This window comes from Neoarius graeffei, chromosome 22 (assembly GCF_027579695.1).
Source record: "Neoarius graeffei isolate fNeoGra1 chromosome 22, fNeoGra1.pri, whole genome shotgun sequence".
NCBI lineage: Eukaryota > Metazoa > Chordata > Actinopteri > Siluriformes > Ariidae > Neoarius > Neoarius graeffei.
The window spans coordinates 42,232,971-42,258,056 of NC_083590.1; the positions used below are offsets into that span (position 1 = coordinate 42,232,971).

Below are 25,086 nucleotides of genomic sequence, written 5' to 3' on the forward strand. Positions count from 1 at the left end.
CACACTTTTTTTTCAATTCCAGATTTATAATTCTAGTGTAAGGTTTGAATATTTTATGATGCAAGCAACATACCTGTGTAATGTAAATGACTAAAAACCAAAGGCAGAAAAGTGCTGGCAGGGCACTGGGGTCAATCCATGTGAAATTACCAGAGGCCTCGCCACTAACCATCTCAGATTTGCTTCATATTTTCTGGAAATATTGTTAGTGTGCCCAATAAATAGTGTACAAAATTTTAAGCTTGTACCTTCATTAGTTTCTGAAATATAGGGACTTTTAAAAAGGGGCGTGGCCCCAATTTCACTGTTAAAATGCGTGCTACAGAAAACAGACGTAACTTCCATAAGTCATTACTATGTGATCACTCGTGACTGCCTGTAAGCTAGCTCGAGCTGCTGACTGCTTTACAGTGCCTCCAATACCACAGGGTGATTTACCATGAGAAGTGGCAAAGAAATGCCATTCTGCCAAAAGTCGAAAATCGTCTGTATGCTTTATTAGATTTGTGAAATTTTGAGTTTTTGTATTGGGCTGCTGATTAGAGATGCACCGATACCACATTTGTGAAAACCGATACGAGTATGAGTACTATCATTTCAGTACTTGCCGATACCGAGTACTACCGATACTGTTGATGTTATTAAAATATAGGCTACCTACAGATCTATAATCTAACACCCGCGGGCCGCCGCAATGCTCGCAACCACCCACTACAACTCTGCGCACTGACATTCAGTACCCAGCAGAGGGAGACAACTAGTCATGAACGAGTGTATAGAGAAGAAGACTCAGCCGTTAGAACCAAACGCAACATCGCGTCCCATGCTCGTGGAGCTCCATACCTGTAGATGGGACGTCAATTTCCTTGGTCTTAGCGTTGCCCTCAACTGAAACAAGTTGGAAAACTCAATCAGCCATTTCTTAAAGCTCTCTCTCTCACTCTTCACTCTTAAACTCTCCCGGTTGGACTCGTACTTAAAAACTCTGCCGGTTGGATTCACCTATACAAAAATCCGATTTTAATTTGTTTGTTAGTGAGTAGCCTGTCCTACAAAACCCTTACCTAGGCGAATAGCCAACATTAAAAAAGGACAATGTTGGGGATCTTAGCGTAGGCCTATCTGCGTATGGCAGCGAAAGGGAGTGGAGTGTGGAGAGATGTTTAAAATGACAGTGTTGGGGAAAGATGTTGTGACGGCACTGTTTCATGACTACGCAAACACATCTTCGTCATGGAAAAATGGGTTGTTGTCGAACAATTTTTTTTGTCTTCTGACGAAATTAGCCTACGCTCAATGCTTGAGATTTACAATTTTTTTCCTGGGAGAGGCTTTTTTTCCTTGAACGGACGCTGGCAAAAGGCGCTTCATGGAACACTATCGGCGCATGGTATAGCCTATCATATTATGCTCAAGCCTGAGCTCAACAATGCTTCAGTTTTTTTTTCTCTCTCGAATGGAACAAAAAGCGCTGCGGGGAACATTGGTATCGGCGCATGGGATCGGCACTGGTATCGGTTCATGGTATCGGCAACTGTTTGACAAGTACGAGTATGAGTATATTAGTGGAGTATCGGGGCCGATGCCGATGCCAGTACCGGTATCGGTGCATGCTTACTGCTGATCCGTCACTGAAGTAAATGACCTTTTTCAGCTGGGGATGTATCTGGCTGGCAAATGGAAGCTCAAATATGTGCTTCTAAGGGATAGTGATAAAAATCCTCATGAATTTTGTGGTTTTTCAGTTTTTATGCATCTCTGGATGCATCGAAGTAGATTATATGCCTTAAAACAGCATTTCCGTCTATCGTAAAACATGCCGTACTTGATACTTTAATATTTATAGTTTGGTTTAGGGTACCAACTTCATATTTTGTACATTTCCAAAACAAGCTCTTTCCAGTGGTATAATTGTTTTTATGGTAGACCTTGTCATACATTTGTAATATGCATTTGAATTATAGGTGCAAATTTTTTAAAAATTTTTTAAAGCCTAATAAATCAGAAAGCTTGATTTCTTTTGAACACGTACTGTACCTAGTTGCCTAAAGAGTACTATGAGTAATAAATAAAATTTGAAAGATCTGGTGTGCTTTAATGTGGAGATATGGGGTGTCAAAGTTGCTCCAAAGCACATTTTTTTTTATGATTTTCAGCAAGCCATAACTTGGCAAATATTGAACTGTGAACTTTCTATTTTAGTATTTAAAGGCATCTGGCATTGAAGAACAATCCTTGAAAATTTCATGTATCTTGCATGAATAGTTTAAATGTAATGACTTATGGAAGTTAAGTCTGTTTTCTGTAGCACGCGTTTTAACAGTGAAATTGGGGCCACACCCCTTTTTTAAGCCCCTATATCTCAAACTAATGAAGGTACAAGCCTAAAATTTTGTACAATATTTATTGGGCACACTGACAATATTTCCAGAAAGTATGAAGCAAATCTGAGATGTCAGTGGTGAACATTTTTCTAAATCTGGTGATTTGGGGCGGAATTACCCACTGGGGAGTGCTTCATCCTAGCACATCAAAAAAGTGCTCGTGTTGCGTTCAAGTTTTGTTTCTTTGACAATATCTTGACATCACCACTCTAACTGCTGCCATGTGATAGACTAGCACCGCCCTTTCCTTTTTATCATCTTTTTGTTAAACTACAATTTGTTTGCACTGTTTTTTTCAACACAAGCACCAACTGGAGGAAGATTGCCCTCATACTTTACTTTTTACTGTATTTTCTTGGTTACCAGGGTGATGAGTTCCGCCCATATTATTGTTTGCCTGAAATGGAGCAACAGTGACGACACCAGTGCCTTTGTGAAAAGTTCAGAGTATTGCAACTAGAAGTGCTTGGAGTAGCCACACACACACACACACACACACAAAAAAAAAAAAGTGTCTTGCTCTGAAAAAAAGCAAGGAACCTCAATGGAAACAACAGGGAAAAAACATGCCGGCACAGAAAAAAGTGCTATATGGAAATTCACACTTACAATGACTAACAGAAGTCATTGTAACAGAATTTTTATCTGCCTTTCTTACAGAGGATTAAATGTGACATTCACTGATGAGCTGTGTCTCAAATCTAAAACTCTGACCTTATATTCAAAAGTATTTACTGGATGGTCTGACACAAAAGATGCCATGTTGTAAGTTGTTTAACACATCTAGATATAAATATCAGGAAACGAAAGCTAAAACTATGATTGATTGTCTTATCATCCAAATGTCTTCAGTGTATACAAAAATAAAAGAATTAGCATTGCTGTTCCAATACTTTCAGAGGAGACTACTGTACAATTTATTATAGCTATAAACATCACAGTGAAATTTGCATCTCTTGTCCAATGATCTGGAAGAGGAATGAAGCAAGTGAACCCACATTAGAGCAAACTTAAGCAGAGAAATGGAGAATAATGAGGGGTACCTTCTTGTTGATCTCTGGGTAACGGGTGCCACTGTAGCGAATCTTCTGCTCCATAACTCTGCCAGTGAGTGTGCTACAGTTCTTTAGCTCACACAGTTTATCATAGATCTTCATCATCTGAAACAGTAGTCCAGTCACAGCAGGAGTTTTACGACTGTATGCTTAGGCCCGTGTCCTCCAATAACGATAACTATACCTATAAGTACAACCATGACTATACCTATTTTTTCCCCCACAATGTTTATTAACATGCTCAAAAACAAATGGACAATACTTCAGTAATAGAACAAAGCTGCAAATAATGAGATAGAAACAAAAACCATGACAAGACAGATAATACAAGCCAAAAACAAAACCCCAGATTAGAACTGAGAATGTGAAATTAAGTAACATGTGGATCATGACAGTAAAATAAAATACACATTAATAAATAAAGAAATAATAATAAAAAAAAAAAAACTTCAAATCGCTGGTCGGTCTGCGGCCTGTCATATCACAATCAAATGTTAGAGATACCTGATCAGTCACTCAGGGATATCTGGAAAGTCCAGCTCTCTTACATGGTTGAAAAAGGGGTCCCACATCTTGTAAAATTTTCTCAGGGATCCCTTCATTATGTACGTGATTCTTTCCAGTTTGACAAAATTAAGGATCTCCCTTGTTCATAAAGTATATGAAGGAAGAGATGGAGATTTCCACTTAATCAGTATCAAGCGTCGGGCTAGAAGGGTAACAAAGGCTATAAAGTTAGTTTTTTTTTCTTTTTTATCAGACATCTAGTTTTTGGGTTTGTTTACCTGACATGTTTCGACGTACAACTGTCGTCTTCCTCAGAGTGTCCCCGGATGTTATTGGTGACGCATCTTTTATCAGCTGATGTTTCTGAAGGCGTGGCCTTCCTGTCTGGTTTGACAGGTCGGTCACGCCTTATACTGTCTGTTCGTCCCCTGCAAGATGGCACTCCAGGTATGGGAGAGCATGTATGCTCCCTCATCCCGGTTGATGGTCCTCGGGCTTCGCTTACGGATCTCCATGGCCTCCCTGATCCAGCGCTGATGTTTGTTATCTTCTGTGCGGATGACTCTGGCATTCCTCCAGTCCACAATATGATTTTCCCTTTTGCAGTGATCTGTTATAGCTGACTTATAATTTTCCTGTTGTGCCTTTTCTTTTATTGTTCGGGTTTGTCTTGTAGCGGTCTCCTTTTCGCACTCTTTCTTATGTTCATTTTTTCTTGTGTTGAAACTCTTTCCTGTCTCCCCAATGTAAGTTTTATTGCATAATTGACATGGAATCTCATATATGGTGTTGCATCTGTTGTCTGGATGTATTCTGTCTTTGGGATGAACCAGGATCTGACAGAGTGTTGTGTATGGTTTGACAGATGTGTTAATGTTGTGTTTCCTCATTGCTCTTTGAATGCGTTCAGTTATTCCCCTAATGTATGGTAATGTAACTACTCCCCTGTGTTCTTGTTTGTTAGTTTGTTTTTTCTCTTTCTTCTGTGTTTTGTTGTTCTTAACCTGTTCCACCCCTTTGGATATTGCCCATTGTGGATATTGACATGCCTTCAGTGCGTGTTGTATATGTTGTTCCTCCTGTTCTTTGTCCTGTGGATCTGTAATTATTGCTGTGCGTTCATGTAATGTTCTGACTACTGATATTTTGTGCATTATGGGGTGTTCGGAAGTCCAGTTTAAATATTGGTCGGTGTGTGTGGGTTTTCTGTGTACTTTTATTTTGATGTCCCCATCTTCTGTATGATGTATTTTTAAATCCAAAAATGCTATTGACTGCTCCGTTTCTTCTTCATGTGTGAATTTTATATTACCGGTATTGTCTATGGTGTTGAGATGGTCAGTGAGTTGTTGAGTGTGTCCCCTCTTAACTCCCCACTCAACAACTCGCCGACCATCTCAACACCATAGACAATACCGGTAATATAAAATTCACACATGAAGAAGAAACGGAGCAGTCAATAGCATTTTTGGATTTAAAAATACATCATACAGAAGATGGGGACATCAAAATAAAAGTACACAGAAAACCCACACACACACCGACCAATATTTAAACTGGACTTCCGAACACCCCATAATGCACAAAATATCAGTAGTCAGAACATTACATGAACGCACAGCAATAATTACAGATCCACAGGACAAAGAACAGGAGGAACAACATATACAACACACACTGAAGGCATGTCAATATCCACAATGGGCAATATCCAAAGGGGTGGAACAGGTTAAGAACAACAAAACACAGAAGAAAGAGAAAAAACAAACTAACAAACAAGAACACAGGGGAGTAGTTACATTACCATACATTAGGGGAATAACTGAACGCATTCAAAGAGCAATGAGGAAATACAACATTAACACACCTGTCAAACCATACACAACACTCCGTCAGATCCTGGTTCACCCCAAAGACAGAATACATCCAGACAACAGATGCAACACCATATATGAGATTCCATGTCAATTATGCAATAAAACTTACATTGGGGAGACAGGAAGGAGTTTCAACACAAGAAAAAACGAACATAAGAAAGAGTGCGAAAAGGAGACAGCTACAAGACAAACCCGAACAATAAAAGAAAAGGCACAACAGGAAAATTATAAGTCAGCTATAACAGATCACTGCAAAAGGGAAAATCATATTATGGACTGGGGGAATGCCAGAGTCATCCGCACAGAAGATAACAAACATCAACGCTGGATCAGGGAGGCCATGGAGATCCATAAGCGAAGCCCGAGGACCATCAACTGGGATGAGGGAGCATACATGCTCTCCCATACCTGGAGTGCCATCTTGCAGGGGACGAACAGACAGTATAAGGCGTGACCGACCTGTCAAACCAGACAGGAAGGCCACGCTTTCAGAAACATCAGCTGATAAAAGATGCGTCACCAATAACATCCGGGGACACTCTGAGGAAGACGACAGTTGTACGTCGAAACATGTCAGGTAAACAAACCCAAAAACTAGATGTCTGATAAAAAAGGAAAAAAAAAACCTAACTATATTTAATATAAGACAATGAACGTAATCGAAAGAAAGGCTATAAAGGCTGACTCTGGGGAAGAAAGTGGAACTGTGGGTAACATAACACCAAACAATGCAGTCATAGCATTAGCAGAGATGCCTACCCCAAATTTTGAATTTCAGTATTCTTGAAAACATTTTTCAGTATTTTGGAATGACTTTCAGTAACATTAATTTATGCGCATTTCCATTATAAAGAGGTATATATGCCAATATGTTTAACATTTAAATTGTTAAAAAGAACTGTTTTGTGTGAATTGAATAAACAAAACGCGAGCAGCCATCTCAACTGAATTTCCACTCAACAAATTTCTAGAGCATACATCACATTTTTCTAAATACAATAGTGTTCCCTGTTTGCAGACATTACGGTTGACTACCAATCATTGGTATTGAATGTAACTCCTCAAAAGTATTATATTATATTGCCTGGCAAAATGTTCTACCTGTTAATGGATTCTAATAAAATTAAAAAAAAAAATTCTTATTTCATGCCAAAGAGAGACCGACATTGTTATCTTAATGTCCCAATATATAAATACTTCAGCATAATGCTTCAGAAGAGACACTGAATAAAATGACATTTATAATTGTATTTAAAACAGTGGAATGATCAATTTTTTTTGCCACAATCCCAACAGCACTAATCATAAAATTCTGTTTTTGATCATACTACAGGGCGGCACGGTGGTGTAGTGGTTAGCGCTGTCGCCTCACAGCAAGAAGGTCCTGGGTTCGAGCCCCGGGGCCGGCGAGGGCCTTTCTGTGTGGAGTTTGCATGTTCTCCCCGTGTCCGCGTGGGTTTCCTCCGGGTGCTCCGGTTTCCCCCACAGTCCAAAGACATGCAGGTTAGGTTAACTGGTGACTCTAAATTGACCGTAGGTGTGAATGTGAGTGTGAATGGTTGTCTGTGTCTATGTGTCAGCCCTGTGATGACCTGGTGAGTTGTCCAGGGTGTACCCCGCCTTTCGCCCGTAGTCAGCTGGGATAGGCTCCAGCTTGCCTGCGACCCTGTAGAAGGATAAAGCGGCTAGAGATAATGAGATGAGATGAGATCATACTACATGTACATTTGCACTTGCAACACTGAAAAGACTTTGAATTAAAGAAGTACAGCCAGTGTTTGATATTTCAGTGAATAAAAATCATACATGTAAAAAGAAACTGAATAAGTTTAACTCACATTTCATGGCACTAATTGGCAAGTTCAACTCCAAGCACAGGTCAACCATCACCGCTTCAGCACGTGTCACGTTCCGTGCCTTTTCATCCACAGATTTCGTAAGAAACTGCTGGATACCCCCAGATTTACTTTCCGCCTGACTCGCCATTTCAGCATACTCCACATGTTTTTTTTTTTGGAGTTGACATGCCGCGTGCAGTCATCGCGACCACCATGAGTGATGTTAATGTCAGTTCTACACAGTTTGCAGTGCGCATATCCATTGCCCTTTTGACTGGGTGTAATGCACGGCCATTCTACCGTATCGAAAATAGCGCGAACAAATGTGCGGAATCTGCGCATGTCACACACAGCCTGTGTGGTTGTCGTAAAAATAAATAGCCTAGCTGTGAATCGCACATGGATTGAAAAAGTCGCTTGGACATTTAAAAACAACTCACTGGAATTTTTTAAGACTTTATAATAATTCCGTAAAGAATAACACTGTTTGCCGTAACATCGTATTTACGTAACTTTTCCGTACAAAATACGGCCAATCCGTACTAGTAGGCATCTCTGCATTAGGTACAATCAGTTTTATGGTAACTTTGGACAGTGAACTAAAGATTTCTCTCCGGTAGGATTGCAAAGCAGGACAAGACTAGAACATACTGTACATGACTTGCTGATGCTTGGCGACACCTGTCGCAAGTTGGGTTCACATCTTTATAGATTTTAGAGAGTCTAACCTTTGTGAGGGGAGTGCGGTGTATAATTTTGCACTGGATGTTTTGCGCAGACAGAAGAGTTGTGCACCTTATCAATGGCTTCCTCCCAAAGTTCCTCAGAGATTTCCTCTCCCAGATCCACCTCCCAAAGTGTTTTAATAGAGTTCAAGGAAACTAGACAAAGTGAGTGAATCTGAGCATAAATGTGTGACATAATTCCTTTCAGAGTGGGTACTGGCTTGAGAAATGCATCCAAGTGCAATCAATAGGTAGATTAGGAAACTGAGAGAATCGACTATTAACAAAGCTCCGAATCTGTAAGTACCTGAAAAAGTGTTGTTTAGGTAGGGCGAATTTTTCAACTAACTGATGGAAAGATGTGAAAGTGTTATCAATATACAAGACTTTGACTGTTTTAATGCCCTGATTGGACCAAAAAGTGAATGCACCAGCTACTAAAGATGGAGGAAAAGCATGATTTGCAGTTATTGGAGCTGATGTAGAATGTGTTTGGAGACCAAAATAGTGTCTGAACTGATTCCAAATTTTCAGTCATTTTGACGATATTTTTCATGTACCCAGAAGTGGAGCCCTTAATGGGTGAGTGAGCTAACCCTGGAAGTGACACTGGCACACAGGAAGCAGCCTCCATTTTAAGCCAGAGAGGTGGGGAGCAGAACGAGTCAAACTGTAGCCAGGATTGTATTATCCTAAGATTGGCTGCCCAAAAATAAAACCTCAAATTTGGTAGAGCCATTCCTCCCAGCGCCTTAGGCCTCTGTAAAAATTGTTTACATATCCTTGGAAGTTTTTTATTCCAAATAAACTCTAGAATAATGGAATCAATTTCACGAAAAAAGGTTTGGGGGAGAAAAATGGGTAAACACTGAAATAAATATAAAAGTTTAGGTATAATATTCATCTTTACAGAGTTCATACGTGCAGCTAAAGACAGATTAAGCACAGACCAACGGTCAAAGTCCTCTTGTACACAGGTCAGAAGGGGGGCAAAATTAGCCTTATAAAGGTCTTTAAATTTATCAGTTACCTGAATCCCCAAGTAAGTGAAGCTGTGTTTTGCAATTTCGAAAGGTAGGCTATGTAACGGGTACTCCGGTACTCTTGTTTAAAGGGAATAATTCACTTTTATTTAAATTCAGTTTGTAACCGGAAATGATACCAAGACTTAAAAATAGTGAGAGCAGCAGGGAGAGATATTGAGAGATTAGAGATATAAAGGAGATCATCATCAGCATAAAGAGAAACTGTTTGTTCTACTCCATTCCTGAAAATACCTGTAATGCGGTGGTCGCAACGAAGTGCGATGGAGAGGGGCTCAATGGCTAATGCAAATAAGAATGGACTTCGTGGACACCCCTGCTGGGTGGGGCGATGGAGGGGAAAGTATACTGAATGGGTGCTGTTTGTCCTCACTGAGGCATGGGGAGATGAATACAGTAGTCTCACCCATGAAATAAAGTTCTCACCAAAGCCAAATTTCTCCAAGATGTAAAAGAGATACTTCCACTCCATGCGATCAAAGGCCTTTTCCACATCTAAGGATATCACAGCTTGAGGCACAGAGGACACGGGGGAATGGTAGATTGTATTAAAAACTCATCTTAAAGGAATACTCCGGAGTGAAATGCTTTTTAGGTCTATTTTCACATTACTGGGAGTGCATACGTTGAGTTGCTACCACAATCACATCAATCGGTTGTGTTTTGAGAAAATTCGTTTTTTGTGATTTCAACCACAAAGCGCCAACACGGCAGTGCCCGGGGCATGTCTTTTTGCCGATACAAAACACTAGTTTTAAAACCACTGCAAAGCTCAAAACAACATGACAGTTCTGTGGAAGCGAGTAAAGGGTTCCTACAAACAAAACGAAGTGTCCCTGGCTCTGCAAGTGCATGGACAGTGTGTGTAGAAGAGTAAATACAAAGCCAGTGACCTTACCTGAAGTTGGTCTTTCTCAGACGCCATCTTCAGTGGACAGTCCGTAAAAGTCAAGTGCAGAGCCCATCCCGCTGGAAATGCACAGTGCATTTCCAGCAGGATGGGCTCTGCACTCAGCAATCGACTTTTACGGACTGTCCACCGAAGATGGCGTCTGAGGAAGACCAACTTCAGGTAAGGTCACTGGCTTTGTATTTACTCTTCTACACACACTGTCCGTGCACTTGCAGAGCCAGGGACACTTCGTTTTGTTTGTAGGAACCCTCTACTCGCTTCCACAGAACTCGTGTTGTTTTGAGCTTTGCAATGGTTTTAAAACTAGCGTTTTGTATCGGCAAAAAGACATGCCCCAGGCACTGCTGTTAGTGCTTTCCGGTTGAAATCACAAAAAACGAATTTTCTCAAAACACAACCGATTGATGCGATCGTGGTAGCAAGTCAACGTATGCACTCCCAATAATGCGAAAATAGACCTAAAAAGCATTTCACTCCGGAGTATTCCTTTAAGTTAGAGTGCCTATTTTTAATAAATCCCGTTTGGTCAGGAGAGATAATGGTTGGGAGCACCGTTTCCAAACAAAGTGCAAGCATTTTAGACAGCAGTTTGAAATCCACATTTAACAGACTAATTCAGTAAGAGGAGCAAGGAAGAGGATCCTTATTCTTTTTTAAAATGAAAGAAATAGAAGCTTGATTAAGTGTTTGGGGTAGGCTAAGAGATTCAAAAGATTAATTAAACATATCTATTAAAATGGGGGCTAATTTATGTTCGAATTTCTTATAAAACTCTACTTGATAACCATCCAGCCCTGGACATTTGCCACCTTGCATAGATGAGATAGCAACAGAAAGTTCAGTAACAGTTATTGGTGCCTCCAGGTCTTCAACCCCACTGGGATAGACCAGAGGAATTTCAAGCGAAGCAAAAAAATTGTCAAAATCCTGTGTATCTGAAACTGTTTCCAATATGTATAGTGAAGCATAATTTTTAATTCATCATTAATTTTTATAGGGTCAATTGTAACACCCGAGGATGTCCAAATTTGAGAAATTTGGTGACAAGTAGTGTTCCGTCATAATTGGTGGGCCAATAATCTCCCAGCCTTATCACCCTGCTCATAATAATTACTTCGGGACTTGAGAAGTATTTCAACAGCCTAGTCCGCAGTTAATGTGTTGAATTCTGACTGTAGAGACAGACGTTCTTTGTACACATCTGCAGTTGGTGAAATAGCATATAAACTATCCAACTGCACAATATACAGTAAGTTCAGTTATTTTTTTCTTTTTCTGTTTTCTCTCATAACTTGCAAATGAAATAACCTGCCCTCTAATATAAGCTTTTCACAATACAGACATGGAAATGTCAGGGGCCTTATTTATACTTAGAAACATATTGATTTGAGTAGAAATCCATTCCACAAAGTTTTCATCTGAAAGTAAACACGTCTTAAAACGCCATGGTGTATGTGGGTGGACAGAACCCCTAAACCGGACACTCATGGCGACAGGAGAATGGTCAGAAATGACCATAGCCTCATGAGCCCATGGAGGAAAGAATTCTGTTATCAACCAAGTCTATCCGAGTAAATGCGTGATGCACATGGGAGGGGAAGGGGGGGGGGGGGGGGGGGGGGGAGTACACCATCAGTGGGATTGAAAAAACACCAGGGATCTGAGACTGCAAACTCATTCATGAAGGCATTAATTACTTTAGCAGATCTTGAAGGTGTAGTGACCTTCGTGGATGAACGGTCCAGCCCTGGGCTCAACCAACAGATAGTCACCTCCTAAAATGAGGAGGTGTGAGGACATATCAGGGAGGTTAGAAAAGAGTTGCCTAAAAAAATCTTCGTTGTCCCAATTAGGAGCATGCACATTCACAAGAAGGACTGGAGTATTGTACACCTTACCAGTGACAAGTATCTACCATTTGGATCAGAGGTTACATCAGAGCAAATAAAGGGAACTGATTTATGTAGCAAAATCGCAACTCCTCCGGACTTGCTATGAAATGAGGAGTAATAGGCATGACCAATTGCCCCAGCTCTAATTCTTGGATAAAGAGATGATTCCAAGTGTGTTTCTTGGAGAAAAACAATTTGAGCCTCCAAATGTTGAAGGTTCTGTACAACCCTTCTGCGTTTTACTGGGGAATTGAGACCTTTGCAGTTCCAACTAACAAACTTAAGATCTTTTCCATCCATATGTTGAATTAACATGGGCTGGATCATTTGAAACTATTGTGGAAAAGTAAAGACAGTGGGCGAACAAACTTTACATTAAAACGTAAGATTACACCGACCGGCAACACAACTAGTGTTGCAAAGGGGTGGAAAGTTTCTGGGAATTTTGGAAACTTTCCCGGAAAGTTTCCGGGAATTTTGAAGGGCCTGGGAATATTGGGAATTTTCAATTTTGGCATTTATTAAGTTTTAAACATTTTAAAACATTTCATCACCCAGAAAAACAAATTAAAACCCATGTTAAGCCTTTCTTTCAATTATGTACTGTTTTGTGCTAATTAAGAATAAGACATATTGCTAAAGGCCAGTTAATAAAAGGCTTTTAGTTTTTCAATATTAGTATTATATTCAGACTTTTCAGTGAAAAATTATTATTCTCAATCTTAATTATCTAGTCCAAGGAACACTTAATAGAAATCCAGTCAAAATTGTCAAAGGTCAAATGCGCATTCCCAAGTTCCCTACCACAAAAGTGTAGGTCTTGTATCCCTTGGTCTACTACACATATTTTGAATACATTTTTTTGTGTTGGGGACCTCTCGATTCTGCATTTGAATAGATTTCTATTAAAGGATATGGGACATGAAACATAAAAGCACGCTATATCAGTTTCTTTCCATTAAAAATATGAATTAATTGCATCAACAAATACAAAGTCATCTATTAAATTCAGCAAAATCGTTATATTGGTGATGATTATATGGCATTTCTGCTCGACTTCCGATATGCATTTTTTGCAACCGGAAGAGCCGCTGTCACGTGATCATACGTCACAAAAACTTCCGGGCACAGCACAAGCGGGTAGATGAATGGAGAAGTGGATGACAAGAAAATTGTTTTTATAGTCTTTAAAGTACATTGGACATCATACACTGGACATCGTGGTGTATTGTGCTGCTTATGGTTGCAATAATTCCAATGGGAAATGCCCTGGAGTAAGTTTTTTTACATTCCCCAAGGACCCGAAGCTGAGGAAAGTGTGAGCTCGCATGCGCAGTAGGCTTGGCAGGACAACTTTACAGAACACCTGTTGAAAAAAAAACTTTGCACCTACTGTTTCCCACAAACTGTATTCGGACTATTTCACTGAGGATTCTTTCAACATTAATACTCAGGTACTGAGCGATATTAATTCATGAAACATGAAACAGGAAGCATAAGGATGAGGAAAAAAAAAAAAACAGTTCAAATCGGGAAGCCGCGCACACCTGCGCCAGGCTGCACAAATGCGCGCAGCTTCCCGACCCAAACCGCCTCTCTCTCATCCTTACACTTCATACCTCATGCTCCATGAACCAACATCGCTATTTTTTTTTTTTTAAATCGGATCTGCGCGATTCAGCCGTGAAAAAGGCGGCATCTGCCGAAAGGCGCGCTGTTTGCATCCCTGCACGGAGGCCAGGGACAGGCCAGGGCAGGAATATTTTTGTTGATATGAGTGATCTGGTGCGATTTCGCGACCCCCCTGTTGAAGACCTCTGCGCTAAGTGACTGAAAGCCGAGGTAAGGATTAGTATTATAATTTTGGGTGTATCAATTATCATAATTCTGACTCGTTTCGCCATTTTGAATGTTTTCATCTCTGGAAGCATTGTATCTCAATCAATCTCGAAAAATATCAGCAAAAAAAAAAAAAAAACTAGCTTGCAACGGACTTTAGCTAGATCTATGATGAACTTTCAATGTATGATACAAAAATAATACTTCTTTCAACAGATCATTAGCCTTTGAGCAGAATTGTTTTTAACTTACCAGGAAGTGTTATCGAGCCGACCGCTTTCAGTTTCATGAGGGCTGAATGAACTCTCACTCTCAATCATCTGACCCGTCAGAGTAAAGACAAGATCTATGTTCATTAGGGCTGGGCGATATGGAGAAAAAAAAATCTCGATATATTTTTGCTATATCTCGATATACATCTCGATATCTATGCAGGAAAAACAACCCCCAAAAAACAGACACACCAAATTCAGCAAGGTGTTTTTTTTTTATTGAAGTGCAAACAGGTAGGCAGCCAAGTGCCTAGAGGTAGACAGGTACTAGTAACAAAGTGCTTGTGCACCATTTTTAACATGAATTATCAAACCAAGGAAGTAGTATATTGCCTTATTTTAATTACAAACATAAAACCTGAGGGTAGGCAGTTCTTATAAAGTGCGTCTTAAACATTTAAGATAACAAAAAAAACCCTCATTTCATAAATAATAATTTGACTTATAGAAATAATACATATTGCCTTCCTTTTCCTTAAAAACAAAACTCACACTCATCTCACTGCATTAACTCTCACCCTGGCACACTCCTCGTACAAAAGTTTGTGGCGTACCTGTAAATGGTTGAATAGGTTCGTGGTGCTCGACGCTTTGTTTGCCACCAATTTCTTGCATTTCCAACAGTAGACCTCTTTCTGTTGTTCGTCCGACGGTTTAAAACCAAAATATTTCCATATTTGGAGCCATTTGTCCTTTTTTTGGTACGAGTTCTGCCGCCTCCGGGCTTTCTGTGGGCGCTGCCATGTTGAATGAGTTAACACGCCGCCTACACGCGAGGGGAGGGGGTACAAACACACGAAGGAGGCGGGGCGGGCAGCACCATAGCACAGTGAAGGAAATTAAGCACAGTGGCGAAATCATATTAATTTAGAGCATTATCTCGATATATACGATATGCCAAAATCTTTTTCGTGTTCATAAAACATATCGATATATTGCCCACCCCTAATGTTCATGTGAATTTCCAGCTATCGGTTCGAATTGATAGGCTCTAACTTCACATCTCTGTGAAACATCGGGAATATCACTGTCAATGGTGTCCATTTCGGTAACCTGTTTACATTAGATTCCCAAGCGCTGGCTCCTTGGAAAGTTTTTGTGACGTCACGGGTCACGTGACCACCTAGCTCATTAAAGAATCCTTGTTTTACGCTGATGCATAAAAAAAACTTGAATAATGTGATGATTTTCACATTTTTGACGCCCTGCAGTAATTTAGATGGCATTTCTTATGTCCTTTATACATAATTATGCCCAGGTAAAAATCCATGTCCCATATCCTTTAAGTGTCTCTCGGACAAGATATCTAGTAATTTTGAATTGAATGGATTATTTTTCTAGCGTGTACCCTTTGATAAGAATTAACTGGAAATCTAACTCATTGCATAACAAGTAGTGATTTCTAAAAATCTTGCAAAAACTCACTTTTGACCATTTTTATTACAAAATTTTACAAAACTTGAAGACTTGTCTGCAGATTTAATCACAAAGGTATCACATCATAAAATAAGGAATACTTTAAAAATGTACAATTTCTAATAACTAACAAACAGTCTTGAAATAAGTTTTGCTGCTTGTAAAATATATTAGTGCAACTTTTTCCTTTGAATCTGGAGCAAGGCTGTTTAAATGTCATTGTTTAAATGTCATTGTTTTAATAGCATTGTATACCCTAATCATTACTTCTAATCCGATAATTTGCAAGCAAATTACTTGACAGGATATGGTTTACAAACCAGTTGTAAAACGAAAAAGGAATTCAAGTTGTTGAAGTATAATTAGTGAACAAAAAAGTTACAGGAAGCAGTCTTCAAAATCATAAGTAGAGTTAAAGTTGCTTTTGAAGATAAGTTCTCACAAAGTCTAAGGTTATTGTTTAATTCATTATACATGTACCAGGGAAAATCCATACTCCTTTTGTAAAACATTTGGTGCTTATTAATTTCTCAGTTGTTTAATTAGTTACATGCTTGTTTTTGCTTGTATGTTCTTCTGAACAGAACAGAGATCCAGAGAAATCTCTCATCTCATCATCTGTAGCCGCTTTATCCTGTTCTACAGGGTCGCAGGCAAGCTGGAGCCTATCCCAGCTGACTATGGGCGAAAGGCGGGGTACACCCTGGACAAGTCGCCAGGTCATCACAGGGCTGACAGACACAGACAACCATTCACACTCACATTCACACCTACGGTCAATTTAGAGTCACCAGTTAACCTAACCTGCATGTCTTTGGACTGTGGGGGAAACCGGAGCACCCGGAGGAAACCCACGCGGACACGGGGAGAACATGCAAACTCCACACAGAAAGGCCCTCGCCGGCCCCGGGGCTCGAACCCAGGACCTTCTTGCTGTGAGGCGACAGCGCTAACCACTACACCACCGTGCCGCCCCAGAGAAATAAGGTCCTGAATAAAAGGACCTTATTTTTTGTATCAATTTTTAAGTAAAGTTGGTTTTGAAAATTCCCGAAAGTTCCCCAAAATTCCCATAAATGCCTGCTAATTCCCAAAATTTCCATGGAAATTTTCCACTGTGAAAATTCCTGGGAATTTTGCAACCCTAAACACAACCAGCAAGAAAAAAAAGAAAACACACAATACCGACTGTAGAGCTCTCTGAGGTGTGGGTGGAGCACAGAGGACGGCAGTACAAAGCTTCAGGTACGAATAGGCTTTTTATTGCCAGACTTTTCAGTATAACAACACCGTTTTTATTCTGGTAAATACACACACACACACACACACGCTGTGTTCTTGTCCCGGGAAGAGCTCTCCTCTGCCTCCTTAAATAGGGCACGGTTACTGGGAAGACACACAAACACAGGTTAATTACCGTCAGGTGTAGTGATGCTGCCACTCACCTTCCCTGGCTCCGCCCTCCTGTCACAGACCGGCGCTTGACCACGCCCCCGCTGCCACATACCCCCACCGCCCGACTCAGGCCGGGCGCCCGTCCGGCCCGCAGCCGACCCCCCCCCCCTTGACGGGAGAGGAAGTCCGCCACGACCATCTGCGCCCCCGGCCTGTGGACCACCTTGAAATTGAAGGGTTGGAGTGCCAGATACCAACGGGTGATCCATGCGTTGGCATCTTTCATGCGGTGGAGCCACTGGAGGGGCGCGTGGTCCGAACAGAGGGTGAAAGGGCGCCCCAGCAGGTAGTAACAGAGGGCGAGGACCGCCCACTTGATCGCCAGGCATTCCTTCTCAATAGTGCTGTAGCACCCCTCACGCACCGACAGCTTCCTGCTAATGTACAGGATGGGGCGGTCCTCCCCCTCCACCTCCTGGGACAACACCGCCCCCAGCCCTCTGTCCGCTGCAACACAAAAGGGAGAGAAAAGTCAGGGGAGTATAATAGTGACCCCCCCACACAGTGCAGCCTTTACCTCAGAGAAAGCCCGCTGGCACTGCTCCGTCCACTGGACCGGATCTGGCGCCCCCTTTTTAGTGAGGTCAGTCAGCGGGCTGGTGACGTCCGAATAATTAGGTATAAACCTACGGTAGTAGCCAGCTAGCCCCAGGAACTGTCTCACCCCCTTTTTGGTCTTGGGCCTCGGGCAGGCCGCAATCGCTGCTGTCTTATTAATTTGGGGACGCACCTGCCCGTTGCCCAAGTGGAAGCCCAGATACCGTACTTCCACCCGCCCAATCGCACACTTCTTCGGGCTGGGAGTGAGACCTGCCCGCCTCAGCGACCTAAGGACGGCCCTCAGGTGTTGCAGGTGCCGCTGCCAGTCATTACTATAAATGTCATCAAGATTTGCGGCCGCATAGGTGGCGTGGGGGGGGAGGACCCTGTCCATCAGTCGCTGAAACGTAGCGGGCACCCCAAACAGCCCAAAAGGAAGTGTGACAAATTGGTGTAAGCCGAACGGTGTGGAAAAGGCCGTTTTCTCCCAGGATAATGGAGTCAAGGGGATCTGCCAATATCCCTTCGTCAAATCCAGTGTCGAGTAAAAGCGAGCCGTGCCTAGCCGATCGAGCAGCTCGTCAATACGAGGCATTGGGTACGCGTCGAATTTAGACACCGCGCTGACTTTTCTGTAGTCCACACAGAACCGGACCGACCTGTCGGCCTTGGGTACCAAGACCACCGGGCTGCTCCAGTCACTGTGGGACTCCTCGACGATGCCCATTTCGAGCATGGTCTGAAGTTCTTCCCGAACCACCTTTTTTTTGTGTTTGGGTAGCCTGTAAGGACGGCTACGAACTACCACCCCCGGGGGCGTCTCTATGTGGTGTTCTATGAGGTTAGTGCGACCGGGCAGGGGCGAGAACACATCCGAAAACTCGGCCTGCAACTGGGCGACCTCCGTGAGTTGGGTCGGGGAGAGGTGGTCTCCACAGGGGACCGGACAGGTACGTGATGCCAATGTCCCTTTTTGAACCTCCGGCCCCAGCTCCGCCTTCTCCGGAACTACCGACACCAACGCCACGGGGACCTCCTCGTTTCAGAGTTTAAGCAGATTGAGGTGGTAGATCTGTAGCGCCCCCTCCCTGTCCATTCGCCTTACCTCATAGTCGACGTCCCCGACTCGCCGTGTGACCTCAAAGGGTCCTTGCCACTTGGCGATTAATTTGGAGCTCGACGTGGGCAACAGTACGAGTACCTTATCTCCCGGAGTGAACTCTCTAAGGCGCGTGCCCTTGTTGTACAGGTGGGCTTGCCGTTCCTGGGCCTGCCGCAAATTCTCCTGAGTTAGGTGGGTGAGCGTGTGGAGTTTTGCGCGCAGGTCCATAACGTACTGAATTTCGTTTTTACTCTGTGAAGGTCCCTCCTCCCAATTTTCCCGCAGCACATCTAAAATGCCGCGCGGCTTACGCCCGTATAACAATTCAAACGGGGAGAACCCCGTGGAGGCTTGGGGGACCTCTCGCACTGCAAATAACAAGGGTTCGAGCCATTTATCCCAGTTACGTGCGTCCTCACTTACGAATTTTTTAATTATATTCTTGAGGGTGCGATTGAACCGTTCAACTAAATCGTCCGTTTGTGGGTGATACATGCTGGTGCGGATCGGTTTAATACCTAATAGCCCATACAGTTCGCTCAGTGTTCGTGACATAAACGAGGTGCCTTGGTCAGTCAGACTCTCTTTCGGGATTCCAACCCGGGAGATGACGTGGAAGAGGGCCTCCGCAATACTGCGTGCTGAGATATTGCGAAGAGGCAACGCTTCCGGGTATCGCGTTGCATAGTCCACCAGAACCAATATAAAGCGGTACCCTCGTGTTGACCGATCTAATGGCCCGACGAGATCCATCCCAATTCTTTCGAACGGGGTCTCGATTAATGGTAGGGGGTGCAAAGGCGCTTTTAGAATGGTCGCTGGATTTACTAACTGGCATTAGCGGCACGCCGTACACCACTTACGGACATCGCCGCGAATCCCCGGCCAATAGAATCGGGCCATTATCCGGGCTAGTGTCTTATCCTGCCCTAGGTGTCCAGCCATGGGATTAAAGTGAGCCGCCTAAAATACCAATTCCCGGCGGCTCTTTGGAATTAACAGCTGTGTGACTCGCTCTTTCGTCCGAGTGTCCTGCGTCACTCGGTATTATCTATCCTTCATAATAGAAAAATAGGGGAAGGACGGGGTGGCGGTCGGCTGGAGCGTTTGACCATCGATTACTCTCACTTGGTCAAACGCATGTCACAGAGTCTCGCGATTGTTCTAATGGGAAATCCGCGAGGGATTCCCCAACAGAAAGAGGAGGAGCCGGCAGCTCCTCACTCTGTCGCGGAGATGACGTAGACGGCTCTGCGACAGCAGCTCCAGCCAAAGCGACACCGGGACCTCCCCCTGTCAAATGGCAGGACCCACTCTTTACTAGGCGCGTCATTAAACCCCGAAATCCTGGCCAATCAGTCCCCAAAATTAAAGAGTGGGTAAGGCGAGGATTAACCGCCGCCTTCACTATAGATTTTTCCCCTCTGAAAAATATGGGGACCGACACCAAAGGGTAGCTGTGAACATCCCCGTGCACACACAACACCTTCACCACCTGTGCTCCCCCAATGCCTCATCTTGCACCAGGCTTTGGCGGATCGAGGTCTGATTGCAACCAGAATCCACCAACGCCTGATATGTAGCCCCTTGGACACTCACTGGTATGCGATAAGCTCCGGCCCGATCGAGGGCAGCTTCTGGCGCGTCGGGGATCCGTACCACCGCGCCCACCTCCATTGCTGCGCACTGTTGTTGCAGGTGGCCCGGCTCCCCGCAGCGCCAGCAAACCGGCCCGGGCTTTCCCTCTGCACCGGTGCTCTGGGGCTCACTCACCTGGGGGGGGGGGAAGAGAGACACAGAAGGGAGAAACGGGAGGGCACCACGGGTGCGGCGGGCCGGCTGGGGTGGAGCCGGCCCCCGTCTCCGTGGTGGGGGAATGGGGTGAGGACGGGACACAGAAGGGAGGGGAGAGAGAGAGAGGAGACATCGTCGGCTGTCCTGCCGCCGGAACAGCCGCCAAATGATCCTCCGCCAGTCCTACTGCCTGATCCAGCGACGCCGGGCGGTGGCACTGGATCCACTCCGCGGTTCCGGCTGGTAAGCGGGCGATGAACTGCTCCAGCACCACCTGATCGATGATTCCCTCGGCGTCGCGATCGTCGGCCCTCAGCCACTGCCAGCAGGCGTCCTGGAGCTGCTGGCCGAACGCGAATGGCCAGCCGACTTCCTCCAACCGCAGCACGCGGAAGCGCTGGCGCGGTTCTGGTGTGCGCCCCACGCGCTGGAGGACGGCCTGGCGAAGGTCCGCGTAGGCCAGCCGGCGATCGGCGGGGAGCTGTAGCGCGGCCAGCTGCGCCTCTCCCGTCAGGAGGGGGAGGAGGCGCGCCACGCGCTGCTCCATCGGCCACCCCGAGGCTTCGGCGACCTGTTCGAACAATGTGAGGAACGCCTCGGGGTCGTCCTGCGGGCCCATCTTGGTCACGGTGAGGCCCGCGGCCGGGGCGCTGGTGGACCCCGCCGACGCGAGATGCCGCCGGAACGCCTCGCGATCTTCCTGCTGGGCCAGCACCAGGGCTTCGAAGCGCCGCTCTTGCTCCTTTCGGAGCGTGACGAGCGCCTGGTGCTGGCTTTGCTGAGCTGTGGACCAGGTCCGCGAACGGGGAGGATTCCATGGGGCTGCAAGGTTGGTGCTCCACCTTTGTCCCGGGTTTCGGCACCACTGTAGAGCTCTCTGAGGTGTGGGTGGAGCACAGAGGACGGCAGGACAAAGCTTCAGGTACGAATAGGCTTTTTATTGCCAGACTTTTCAGTATAACAACACCATTTTTATTCTGGTAAATACACACACACACACACACACACACGCTGTGTTCTTGTCCTGGGAAGAGCTCTCCTCTGCTCTCCCTCTGCCTCCTTAAATAGGGCACGGTTACTGGGAAGACACACAAACACCGGTTAATTACCGTCAGGTGTAGTGATGCTGCCACTCACCTTCCCTGGCTCTGCCCTCCTGTCACAGACCGGCGCTTGACCACGCCCCCGCTGCCACACCCACGTACTAAATACACAAACCCCTCATCTACATCCCACCCCAGCATCTCCCCAATCGAGATGCATGCTAAAACTTCCCTCAACACAAGCGGTCTGCAACGCTCCATGGTAGCTCTAATAGGAACTCAGTAGTGCTACCCGAGATGAAATGTGACTAGTAGAGGATTAACAAGTATACATAATGCAAGTCACTTTAATAACTTTAAAAAAAAAAAAAAAAAAGGTGAAACAGACAAATGAGCAAAGAGTCAACAATAACATTAACAATAAAATCAAATCGTGGTCTCATGGACCAGGCAGGGCACCCGGGAGATAGTCGATAGTATTATAAACAGTCTAGCTGAAAGATGGAAGTCCACAGAGACGATAGAAGAAGTCTCTGGTGCACTCGTCTCACATAATAGGAGAGACAGACAAGTCACAGTTACTTACAGTTCTTATTGACATAATTGACGGCCACAGTAGGATCTTCAAATCTGTGTGATGTCCCATCTGGCGTAGTGACTGAGTGTTGCTGGGTAAAGAAGTCCAAACTTAACATCTGGATAGGAGCGGAGATTGTGTTTCACTATACCAAACGCAGCTCGTTTCTTGGCAACAGAGGACGTGTAGTCAGGGAATACGGAGATTCTCTTGCCTTTGTAAAGGAGGGGTGAGGATTCTCCAGCTCGCTGTAGAATCGGGTTGCGAACATGGAAGTAGTGTATCCTTGCCACAAAGGGCCGAGGTAGGCTCCCCTCTTTAGGTTTTTCCCTCAGGGTCCAGTGGGGATGGTCAAGTAGGGGCTTCTCATTAAGTCCGAGCAAATCCTGCAGTAGCTGAGCGATAAAATCAGTGGCACGGGGTCCCTCAAGTCCATCTAGTACACCAATCACCCACATGTTATTCCTCCTAGACCTACCTTCCAGGTCCTCACACTTGTCCTCCAGACATTTCACTTGTGAGTTTAGCGTGCTAACCGTAGCCTCCAGTTCGTTTATCCAAGTACTGTGGTCTGCAGTCGCTCGCTCAAGGTCTCACATCGTCACCTCATGAGCATCCACTGTACGCTGAAGTGGTTCAATTGAGTTCTTCAGTTCTTGTCTCACAGCCGATATTTCAGCGCACAGATTCGTAGAAAGGGTGTCGATTCTCCCAAATATATCACTCTTAAGAGAATCCATCATGGATTGTAGCAACGTAGCATCAAGAGTGTTAGTAGCATTGTGGAGAGAGGTCGGGCTATGCGGCTCAGTAGGCTGTGGTGCTTTGCGGCCTCCTCTCGCCGGCTCATGTTTTGGATGCGCATTTGACACCGTGTTCAATTAAAAGTCAAAGTTATTAAGTTAGAGTGTTTATTAAGTTCGTTATAAGTTGTCCCAGGTTATTAATTTGCAAAACTGTACAAAGAAATGATATATTTAGGTCACATTCTCTTGGAGCAAAAAGGGGACACATCTATCTTCCTCTGTGCTCCATAGTGCCCCCATACTGATGCCCGAATTTAGTACCAGTCTGGAGCAGTCACACCACAACTAGAATCCCGACTATAATATCGGTTGGTCCTGCCACTCAGGTAAATCCATTTATTTACCTGAGTGGCAGGACCAACCGATATGCAACTTAGAAATAGTTATGGAAGTTTTTTTCCAAGTACTAGTACATTATTTCAGGTCAGACTGTACAGCATTAATTAGCTGATCGGCAGGCTGATCGGTACTGGCAGTAAGGCTTTGAGAACAAACAGACCTTTTCATATTTTCTTCACTCATCCAGAACACTGAGTTTAGTTCAGATGAATTTGTACAGTGCTTGCAACAACTGTCAAATGTTTACCTCCCTGAAGACAGAAAATGTCCCATGTTTTTTTTTTCATGACAAGGTTTGACTTTTGATGGATGGTCTCCTCTAGGAGAGTAATAACTGGTTGTACCATATTGTTCTCATTTTTAATAATGGATTTAAATGTTGCTGTGCAGGATGTTCAACATTATTTTTAACGAAACCGTGACTGATATTTCTAAAAGGGCTTTGTTTTGATCACTCCTTAGTCTTCATGATGCTGTTTAGTGTTTAGGTATATTCTCAAAAATGTGGAGAAGGTAAAGGGGAGAATACATACGTATTTTTATTTACATTTATACACACACACACACACACACACACACACACACACACACACACACACACACAGGTGCTTGAAAGTTTGTGAACCCTTTAGAATTTTCTATATTTCTGCATAAATAGGACCTAAAACATGATCAGATTTTCACACAAGTCCTAAAAGTAGATAAAGAGAACCCAGTTAAACAAATGAGACAAAAGTATTACACTTGGTCATTTATTTATTAAGAAAAATGATCCAATATTACATATCTGTGAGTGGCAAAAGTATGTGAACCTCTAGGATTAGCAGTTAATTTGAAGGTGAAATTAGAGTCAAAATTAGAGTTTTCAATCAATGGGATGACAATCAGGTGTGAGTGGGTACCCTGCTTTATTTAAAGAACAGGGATCTATCAAAGTCTGATCTTCACAACACGTTTGTGGAAGTGCATCATGGCACAAACAAAGGAGACTTCTGAGGACCTCAGAAAAAGTGTTGTTGATGCTCATCAGGCTGAAAAAGGTTACAAAACCATCTCCAAAGAGTTTGGACTCCACCAATCCACAGTCAGACAGATTGTGTACAAATGGAGGAAATTCAAGACCATTATTACCCTCTCCCCAAGAGTGGTCGACCAACAAAGATCACTCCAAGAGCAAGTCGGCGAGGTCACAAAGGACCCCAGGGTTACGTCTAAGCAACTGAAGGCCTCTCTCACATTGGCTAATGTTAATGTTCATGAGTCCACCATCAGGATAACACTGAACAACAATGGTGTGCATGGCAGGGTTGCAAGGAGGTGGTCACTGCTCTCCAAAAAGAACATTGCTGCTTGTCGGCAGTTTGCTAAAAATCACATGGACAAGCCAGAAGGCTACTGGAAAAATGTTTTGTGGACAGATGAGACCAAAATAGAACTTTTTAGTTTAAATGATGAGCATATGTTTGGAGAAAGGAAAACACTGCATTCCAGCATAAGTACCTTATCCCATCTGTGAAACATGGTGGTGGTAGTAGCATGGTTTGGGCCTGTTTTGCTGCATCTGGGCCAGGACGGCTTGCCATCATTGATGCAACAATGGATTCTGAATTATACCAGCGAATTCTAAAGGAAAAATGTCATGACATCTGTCCATGTCCATGAATCTCAA

At 43.8% G+C, this 25,086-nt stretch overlaps 1 protein-coding gene across 4 annotated transcripts in view; it reads right to left on the reverse strand.

The window, feature by feature from the left end:
* daxx (death-domain associated protein) overlaps nt 1-25,086 on the reverse strand; it is a 166,503-nt gene that overhangs the window by 40,156 nt on the left and 101,261 nt on the right. For all 4 annotated transcript variants that reach the window (XM_060904814.1, XM_060904815.1, XM_060904812.1 and 1 more), the window contains one exon: nt 3,428-3,544. In XM_060904814.1, the coding sequence (XP_060760797.1) occupies nt 3,428-3,544 (117 nt within the window). The remainder of the gene's footprint in view (nt 1-3,427; nt 3,545-25,086) is intronic.